Here is a 10,883-nt window from a genome sequence, read left to right as displayed (position 1 = left end):
GTCAGAGAAAAGTTCGACGTGGGCCAGCTCCTCGCTCGCGTCACAGCTCAGTGACCCTCGGAGTCGGTGTAGGCCACCATCAGAGGCGTTAAGGTCGGGGCCCTGATCATTGACATGAAACCATTCCCTGTTTTTAATTAATAAAATCAATTCCTTTTTTTTTGTTGGAATGGTGAGTGTGGGAGGCCTTTAAAAAAAAATATATTTTGATAACTGAGGGTTCTAATAGAGGCTCGCCTCACGCATAGGAAATTTCCCTACAAAACACTTCTTAAATTGAGAATAATTTCTGTGATTTCTATTGAACTTTCATTGATTAAAATTCCGTACAGTGGAAGCACCACAAAATTATTGGAGATTCCTGAAAGATAAAGTCAATGATAAAAGAAAAGATAAAGTCAATGTAATGTAAATTTGAATTTACGAATGTAATGAAGTGTACCGGACTATAATGAAGTTTCCTGAACAGCGATGAAGTCTACTGAGTTTTGGCCAAGTCTCCGGGACTGTGATTAAGTATCATGGACTGTGGTTAGTTATTGACTTGCTATTACTAAAAAAAATTGATTAGTACTCACTGCAGTGAGTGACAGAGAGTGACTATTTCTCGTAACATAAAGTGACAGAGAGCACAAAGCGTGAAGTCACGGACGGACAGACGGACATGACGAGCACAAAAGTGTCTTTTTTACATAAATGAGAAAATGCGCTAAAAACGGAGACAAAAATTAACAGACGAATTAATTTTTTTCGGGAAAATATTCAATGAGAGAAGCTTTATCCGACAATGCAAATTATAATCAACGAGCGTGCGAAGTTTTCTTGTCTACTGCGCTTCATTTTTGCTCTTCATTGTTGTTTTCGGATATTTTCCCTCTGATAATACAATGTAAGATAACTGATCTTAATAGAACTTTTGTATTTATCTCTCCTCCCAGTGGAATAATCTGATTTGTATGAACTTATTTCTTTATCACTGTATAAATGTGAATTCATTTTGACTCCAGTTGTAGATTAATATAATAGAATAAATTCGGAGCGTTATAAGTTCAGGTCAAACGGAATACAACAAAAAGAAAACTATCATTTGAAAGCGTTTACAGCGCCTGATACTTTACAAGTCGAACTGAAAAAGACAATAGTGATATAATTATTGGACGAAATTATTTAGTATTAATAAGTTCATAACTATTGCATACGTTCATTTGCGAGAGTAACTTAAATATTCTGTGCATAATCCGTAGATTTTGGTAGCGCAGGCCTGATTTATTATTCCTGGAATTTCCAATTGCGCTCAGGTGCTCGGGTATTGTGCGATAAAGCCATATCTTTTGGTGACGCTAGCTGGCGAAATCGTAAATTTTAATTTAATGTAATGTAAATATTTAATGTAAATTTTATTTAATTTAATATGTATTAATATTTAATATGAATTTTATTTAATTTAATTTGTATTTTTTATTCCATGCGCACATAAGTACAATTGGTACATGCTACTATTTTTTTCCCAAAACCCAATTCGAGTCAATCGCTTCAATATCCTCTTGGCTTAGTGAGTATTTCTAAGGGACACTTACGCTTTTTCGGTGCAAAACACACACTATTCAATAATGAGGATATAGACGGAATGAAAATCAGATGAAGGCAATATTGCTTTACTGAACCATATAAGGTTTATAACACACAATATCGAGACAGTCCAGTAAAATGAAAGCGTTCGAATATACCCAGAAGAGCAATGGATACAAAAGTTTACAATAAAACATTTTCTGCACCACCGTAAAATTTTCGCGCTAAAGAAGAAAAAAAACTCACGGCAACAAAGGTTCGCAATTTTTCATATCTACTTGAAGAAAATGCCTATGTTGTTATGATGGGTCATTTGATTTCAAGATAATATATATTAAATTCAAATTTGAGCAAATTTGTAATTTCGTGCCTATTCTTCATATAAATTTGGAATTGAAAGCCATTTTATTCCAGTTTCTTACAGGATTTAAAGCATGGAAGAAAATAAGAAGTAAAATCATTCTATTTTGACAACATTCACAAATTTACATTTTGAGTACGCATTATGAAGCTAAATCGAAGTAACAATTTAAACAATTTCCTTCAAGTTGATTCACGGGGAACATTTTTCAATTTATGCGAAATAGAAATCAATTAGCGATAATGTGAATGTTAAAAAACTATAACAGTTACTCGGAAATAATAATGTACAACGTGCATTAATTATTAAAATTATGACTCAAAATGACAACGGAGGGCTTAAAACTATTAACCAAACAACACACTGCTAGTTAAATCCTTAAGAAAATATAACAGTTCTTCTAAACTTTTAATAGGAACTTTAAATCAACCCCCGGAGCAGTCGATATAGCTGAGCATATCCTGTATTTACAAACCATATATCAAGGAACGCCTTCGTCTTTTTATTCTCTTTTCCAACAAGGCCTCGAAAATATTCCTTGATTAGACCATTTTTATATGGTTCATAATCAACTTTTTACAGTTTCATTACATTCATTTTCTGTAAAGTCTCGCGCGGGAAAAAATTCGAAGCCTCATTATTTTCATTGCGCGTGTTTTTACATTGTGAAACCGATTTGGTTTCTAGCTCAATTAAATATTTTTATTTTTTATTTTCTCTTCTTTTTATTCTTTCTTGATCTCTCATTTAGTTTCCACGCGAAATACACAAAGCAATGAAATAGCAATTCCATGGTAATCTACTTGAATTTACATAAAACATTAAACTTAGCACAGGGTGTAAAAATTTACAAATTCCTATTTAGACTAAGACATATCAGTGGCAATTAAATATTTTAATTGCAATGAAGCGCTGTAAATAACAGCAAAAATACAAGCACCCCTAAAAGTGCTTGTGATTTAGAAGTTGGGGACTATAATAGAAATGATGCAGAGCAACCTGTTAAATTAGCCTGATTAAATTATATTAAAGGATTTGTGAGCAGTTAGTGAGCAAAAATAATTCCAGAAAATACTTAGGGTTTTGAGGTTTTGAGCAAAATATTACTGGCAAAAATTGAGCTTTATTTTACTTATTGTAATGTAATAAAATGGCTGATAGAGCATAACTAATGTAAAGTTTGTCCATCAATAAAATCTTTGTCCATAAACTAACTCAATCAGGTTGATTGGATTAAAAAAAAGTAGAGTGATTGGATCAAACGTTCAAAGTGATAAGATTAAGCAATCATTGCCGTATGATTTAATTCAAATAATGTGCATGCAATCTCAGAGCTTCGATGATAATTGATTTAGATTTGGAAGATCTATGGCTGAGCTTTGTGGGATTACTGCGTTTAATGAGTGAAGGGAAGTGGATTTGAATTACAATAAATGCAGTTCACTATTTAAAAGGGTCTTAAAATTAATATTACGAGACAAAATATTTAATGATCTAAACTTCAATATTACGTCTCGTGCAACTGAAGGGTTATTTATTTTACGATATACTAATTGAAGTTTAATTAAATTAGTTTTGATGTGCAGAATTTGGGATTCGACTATATGTTTAACTGAAGCGAATTAGGTCTCGATTTACACAGGCCATGAGAATGAACACGGTGACGGTGGGAGATTACAAAACAAATTTTTTTTGAAAGCCTACAATGTAATCATGCAATGCAAACAAAATATTTGCTTGAAAACCGCAATGGTCCACACAGAAATTGAAGGGATCGCTAATCTTTTCTAATCAAGTTTATGGACACCTAGGAAATTGACACAAATGGATTCACTTTAGAGTGAAATATTCTACGCACAGTGCAATCCTGATTCATTCCTAAAGTCAGACAACAGCGGACGGATGAAGTTCATACCAAGTTCTGCATGTTAAAACTCCAAAATCTAACAGGATAATTCGAAAAAGAGTTGATAAATTTTACCGTTTGAATGCGAAAATCAGCACAAAAAATCGCAATTAATGAAATCGACATAAAAAACACTGACGCTTTACCTTAAAAATATCTGCCAACAGTAACGTGTAAGTAGATGAAAAAACACGGGCAAAAATGTAATCGATAATCATGAGCTTTAAAATTATTTGAACCCTGATTTCTTTGTTCTAATTGCCCAATATAATTTATTTCAATTTAATAATTTGCTCTAATTGTTATATTGAAGGGCCATAAACTTAGGCCCTCATCGCGAGAAGTAATACAACAGGTTTTATTAAAAGATTCCGGACATTTAATGGAAATAATGTAAATCAAATCATAATAGCGTTTATAGCTGGTGTCATCTGCATAAAATACTAATAAATCTACCTTTAACTGGGATAATTCTGGGTTTATCAACATTAAAAAAACACATACCGAATAAGTCATGCTGCACTTGATTCACTCGCATGTGCAATTCAATTCATATCATAAAGAAGAAAATGATTATCATCACGATCATAACGGGCTGAAGAGTACGATGGTTATCATCGGGTAATTGCGACGTGGGGAAAAATCTAATTGAGACAAGGCAATTAAAGCCGCTGCTTAGGGACGGATATTAGGGACGATAATTGACGCTAAAATGAGGGAATGCGTTCCCTCATAGCCATGAGGGAATGTGTTCCCTCACTGCCATGAGGGAATGTGTTCCCTCACTGCCATGAGGGAATGTGTTCCCTCACTACCATGCCTTACAAACTCCTTTGCCTGCGCTGGCGGGATGAAGTTTGGGATCAAAGCCAGCAGTTGTGAGGGGACCATGCCTGCATAACGGAAAATGCCTGCAGCATTCCTCCAGGCTGACAAAGTTGCCTCCTCTATTCAAATGAAAGTTTCTGTGCAGAATTTAATATTGACAAATATTCTTATATGAACAACTGTATGCTACTCTTCATAATGAACTTTGCAATTCGTCATTTTCATTTGCTCGACAAACTTTGGTCAAGTTTGCTCGCCAATTTAGAGCAACTGAAGAAAATTTTCAAGAATTTTTCAGTTATTCTCTAATATTAAAAAAAAGTATTTTTAAAGTTATTCAATCCTTCATAATTAACAGCCGGCAGCCATTCAACTACCAGTGAATTTTAAATATTTCTAACTTAAATAAAAACAGTCAGTTGACCTATAGTAAAACAGATTCAATGCAAGTCACGCTGTCCCCACACAATGTCCTCGATTTTTTTCTGTTCTGATTGACGTATTGGAAGAATATTATATATTAAGAAAAAGTGAAAACTCCAGCCATTTCATTGCGAAATCAATTCCCGAAACACGACATTTAAACAATGGTGGTGGTGGCCAAAATATTTTAAATATTTCCATGTATATCCAAAAACACTGGAAAAATTTCAGTCTGTGTGCTCTTTAATCTCAGGATTAATTGAGTTTACGAGCAAGAAGCATGAAAAACAAACACCGTAAACACAAGCTTTGAAAAAAAACGTATCGACGGGGAAGCTAAAAAAATTCATCCAATAATACCATAGATTATTAGTAATTCTACCCAAAATTGCACACAAGTACACCAAATTGGTAGGTAGAAGAGAAGAACCTTCAAGGCAAAATGAAGTAAAATTGAGTAATGTCATCACAATCGTTGGAGTTAATACCATTAATACCTAATGGAGCAAAGTACCCTAACCTCAATTGTAGGAATTAATACCATTAATACCTAATGGAGCAAAGTAACCTAACCACAATTGTAGGAATTAATACCATTTATACCTAATGGAGCAGAGTAACCTAACCTCAATTGTAGGAATTAATACCATTAATACATAATGGAGCAGAGTAACCTAACCTCAATTGTAGGAATTAATACCATTAATACCTAATGGAGCGGTATCCTAAATTAGGCATTGAGCTGGAATAATGTCTGCTACAGAATAGTGGAATAGTTCAATAGGAAACACCAGTACGTGGTAAGTATGAAAATAAAACTTTTATTAACGCAAACGCACGCAACTAACCTTTATTAGAAAATTAAAATGAGTGAGCAAATTTTTGTTGAATTTCAAAATTTACAAAAGACTTTTTCGGGGCAAACCAACCAGATATAAGTAAAGATAAACAAGAAAATTTAGAAATAATGCAATTTCATGTGCATTTCTGTAGGCAATTTTATTGCCTTACATTAAAAGCCAAAGGTTATTAAATTTATAGAAACTAAAACGCATCTCCCTCATTATTTCTGACCTATTGTTAGTGATTAGCATGCACAATAACACTCAAAAAGAAAACTGTTTCAATTAGTTACTTACTTCCTCAATTTTTCGTGCATCATATTAACTGAAACACACAAAGCAATATACATTATTGGAGCACACATAATTTAACCATATTTTATACAATTTACAAGTAACACTTTTATTGTAAACATGAAAGTTAGTAGAAGCTCTGAAAGTATACAAAGATTCTAGTTCATTATTACCACGGTTGGACGATGTCAACGCTGATGTGAGCAGGGATAATTGTTATTATTATGATTATTAGCATCTAAACAATAAATTAACAAAAATTCTTATCGCAAATCTAATGGCATGAAATTGTCAATAAATAGCGAAACATTTTCAGAAATTATGCAATAAGATCATTGAGTAATTTCAGTATAATTAAATACTTAATTACTTAATACTTATACTTAAAAGACATTAATTATACTTAATGTCTTTTAAGTATACCTAATTAGGTTTTAATTACATATGGTATATTTTTAGGAAATTCTTTCATTATTGAATGATTGGCTCATAATTGCTTCGCCATTTATCCGCAAGTAATACAAATTTATCTCTCCATAATAACGGCATTTGTATATGATTAAAAAAATTAAAATAACAGCCACACAAAATGTACACAAACACACAAATTCATTCCAGGCCAGCAAGGCGATTGTGAAGCACAATATTTACAACGAGTTAACAAAGTGTAAAGCAAAAATTATACATTCGTGCTCCGTATTAGTTAAAGTTTATTGTATTACCACTATAAGTTTTTTCATGAAGAAGCACACGAGAACAATAAAATATTATTACACGGTTCACTGCCGATTATTTTGCAATTGGAACTAAATTCGAAGATATAATTATTATTTATCAGAAAATCATGCGTGGGTGAAATCCGTTTTAAGTAATCCAAAGACGCAAATGAATCTTCTTGTGAGATAAAAGCTTATTCTGAACTTTAATGCAACGCAACAAAGATATTTTGTACAAATTAACAGTTGTAAAATGTGTAGATAATTCCATATATTAGTTGTCTTCAAAATTATAAGATTGAAATGTAAAATCTTCAAAATTTTCCAACATAGGACTATTGACGGGCGAATAAATTGTGAAGTTCCTCTTCTGGACACAGTAGCAAAATAGAGCAAATAGATGAAAGGGCGTATGATTTTACTAATAAAAGGCGTATGGTTTTACTAATATAGGACTTATGATTTTACTAGTAAAAGACGTATCATTTTACTAGTAAAAGGCGTATTGTTTTACTAGTAAAATTCGTATGATTTTACATCAAATGTTGAGACTTATATCCGTAAGCTAAATATGAGTGCCGATGCCTCCTCTCCCTAGATCGTTCTGAGGTACAGTGATGTATTGGCTATTGGGTCGTAGAACATTCCTCGTTCTGCCCAGCTGACTATAGATCAAGTTTTTATCCACATTGTTCATAGGTATATTCAAATTATTCCTTATATTCTGAGAATTAGTGGGGGACAAAGCTCTGGCCCGTATTCCTCCTCCAAAGTTCATGTTAGTCATGGAAACATTTGCGCCAAAATCTGTATTGGGCGGCCCCAAGTTCGGGACAAAAACCTGATTGCTTTGGGGAGTCAACAGCGTTCCGCTCGATCCGTAACTCCCTCTGGCAGACGGCATTTGAACGAACTTTCCGTGCGGGACGTTTCTACCAGGACTGTTAACTGCGAAGTTGTTCATAGGAACGCTGGTATAGACGGTATTGCGATGGTAGTTTGCTGGTAGTGGTGGTGGTGGCGGTGGTGGTGGACTGTAGTCACCGCGATAGTCGAATGGTAAGTAGGAACCACTAGTGTTCAGCTGCAGGTCCTGTGAGAAAAACAATCGGGATTTAATTATAATTATTAACAAAGACATTTTAAGATAGCATGAAATAAAATATATGATGAAGATAGTCAAAATGTGTTCTTATTTTAATTTTGCAGTAACGTAATGCAAATAAGAACAGCATTGCTATTGCCTGGTTCTTGTAAGTAAATTGGTTCTTAGGTACACTTTACTATTTATCCAAATATTTTATCATGATGTATTCCTCAGTGAGTCTTAGGCATTAAAATTTAGTGATATAACATCAATTATGATAAAACTGTGTAATTGTTAAATAAAGCATCAAAACCTAGCAAGGTGAATATTTTGGTTATATAATTGTTCAAATCGGAGAATTTATTTCATCTATTTATCATAAAATATTTAACCTTTGAATCAATGATAAAGCTGGTCTACAAAACGTTTGCACTATTAAACATATAGAATTTTAAACCTTCTCAAATCAGAATAAAGTGAAAACAAATCAGTCTGTGATATCATGCTGCCTCCACGTTTCGTTTTCTTTCATCTTTGAAGAAAACGCACACAAGTTAAGGGAAAACTACATCATTTCTGTAAGTGGAATCTCTTGCAAGCCGCATCACTTGAGCCGAAGTTGAGCGTATGGGATCATCCGTTTATACAGCGCCGGTGAGCACTCCATGCCTCGGCAATGACTTGCCCCAGCGGATTGAGATTGCTTTGGCTGGGATTGCTTGTACTTGACGAAGATTGCTTCTGCTTGGCTCGGAATCGCTCTAATTGACGAAGATTGACTCTATGTAGCGAGAATTGCTTCTACTTGGCACTAGCCTAGGATTACACGTACCTTATGAAAATTGTTCTTGTTTTTGAGAAAGGTTCCTTGCAAGTGTTTAAATCTTATATTACTGAATAGTATTCATTTTCTTTGTTGAAAGCTAATATAGTATCTAATTAACAAAGTTTGCATCTAATTGTCAAAAGATGTTACTCAGGATTGCTCCTACTTCAGCTACTTGACTTCGATATCTTCTACTTGGCTAAGATTGATTTTCATTGGCGACAATATCAACAGCTTGGCTATGCACCCTTTAACTTGGAAAGAGGAATTACAAAAAAAGTTAGTCTAAGGCATAAATTTTCCTTTCAATGATACCTACTACCGAAAACCATACTAGCCTGGGCCTCTCACCATACAAGCAGAATCGCTCTCACTATATTAGCGGCCCAATTCACTATGCTAGTAGGGTTACACTCACCATTCTAGAAGCCCCACTCACTAAACTATCAGTCTTACTCACCATACTATCATTAGACTCACTCATCACACACTCAGAAAAATGGATGGCTCTATTGTTCAAAAAAGACACAACTTATTAACTACAGAACGGGCAGAGAGAGGACGTTCTACAGAAGCCCATTTGCACGGTCGGTCAAACTGGGCCAATATGATGCACACAAGGGAGAGAAGCGCATCGATATTGGAACGAAGAGTGCTAATTTTTCTGAGTGTAATAGACACCAAACTCACCACACCATCACTCACGTAAATGCATGGGTCATTATTCATGTCTCTCACCATACCGTCACTCACAAAAACGTATGGGTCACTATTAATGTCTCTCTCACCACACTATCACTCACATAAATGTATGGGTCATTATTCTTGGGTCTCACCATACTATAACTAACATAAATGTATGGGTAATTGTCTCGCTTACCACACTATCACTTACATAAAACGTTTGGGTCATTATTCATGTCTCTCACCATACCATCACTCACATAAATGTATGGGTAATTATTCGTGTCTCGCTCACCATACTATCACTTACAAAAACGTATGGGTAATAATTATTATTCATGTCTCTCACGTCTCACCATACCATCACTCACATAAACGTATGGGTAATTATTCATGTCTCTCACCATACCATCACTCACAAAAACGTATGGTTCATTATTCATGTCTCTCACCATGCTAGCAGGGAACTGGTAAGGCCGGGCGTCGGCGCGCGTTGGGTCGGCAAGGTTTCTCGTCTCCCAGTCTTCGTTGCTGAATTCCTCGTCGTTCTCGTCGTGCTCGCGGTCGTCATCGTCGGCTTCTGAAGGCGTCAAGTCTGAAGCCGTGTACGTGCCTGAAGCCGTGCCTGTGTACGTGCCTGAAGCTGTGCCTGTGTACGTGTCAGAATACGTCCCCGTGTGCGTGTTCATTTTGATCACGGAATCGTGCGAGGATGAATTTTCGTGGTCGTGCATGCCGTGTTTCTCCATAGCTGGGTCTGAAATGTTTTTTAATTTGATTATTTAGGGTATATTTCTTATTTTACTTAGGATTATAGGGTAATTGTGAGGTTGCAGGTAAAAAAATTATTCTAAATTAAATCAATAATGCAATAATATTGAAGCACACATCCATATTAATGACAAACATTCGAAAATGGCTAATTGCTTATTCTAATAATAAAAAGTAATTTGAATATTTTTAAAATAAATATAACGTATACTTCAACTCATCACCACAACGATCTCTATAAGTAACGTTGAAATATTTATTTACCTCTCATTTATTAAGTTAAAACAACGTAAACTAGAAGTTTCCTAACTATATAAAAAATTAACGACTATTTGATTTGATTTATTTAACGATTTTATTTTTATGTAACGCTTGAGCCTGCATGTAACAAACAACGCAGACAAAACATTAAGAACGTTCAGCAATACCTTTATATTCGAGACCCTTCCGCCTGAAGAGGACGAAAGCGGCAACGATTTGATTTTTTAAGCAAAGATTGAGCCTGCATGTAATAAACAACAAAACTGGTCTCTGGTCTTTAACAAAACTTGCTTAAGAGAAGAAATTCTGCCAGCC

At 34.5% G+C, this 10,883-nt stretch overlaps 1 protein-coding gene across 1 annotated transcript in view; it reads right to left on the bottom strand.

The window, feature by feature from the left end:
* Window positions 1–7,444: 7,444 nt before the first annotated feature.
* LOC108669155 (irregular chiasm C-roughest protein) overlaps window positions 7,445–10,883 on the bottom strand; it is a 55,110-nt gene continuing 51,671 nt past the window's right edge. Inside the window, exons 11-12 of the mRNA XM_047882128.1 lie at window positions 9,989–10,293; window positions 7,445–8,032 (exon numbers count right to left, since the gene is read on the bottom strand). Coding sequence (XP_047738084.1) covers window positions 7,505–8,032; window positions 9,989–10,293 — 833 coding nt within the window. The 3' untranslated portion in view covers window positions 7,445–7,504. The remainder of the gene's footprint in view (window positions 8,033–9,988; window positions 10,294–10,883) is intronic.

This window comes from Hyalella azteca, unplaced genomic scaffold, assembly GCF_000764305.2.
Source record: "Hyalella azteca isolate HAZT.00-mixed unplaced genomic scaffold, Hazt_2.0.2 contig9713, whole genome shotgun sequence".
Lineage (NCBI taxonomy): Eukaryota > Metazoa > Arthropoda > Malacostraca > Amphipoda > Hyalellidae > Hyalella > Hyalella azteca.
The sequence above is the reverse complement of the archived record's forward strand: the minus strand, read 5'-3'. Positions and strand labels throughout refer to the sequence as shown.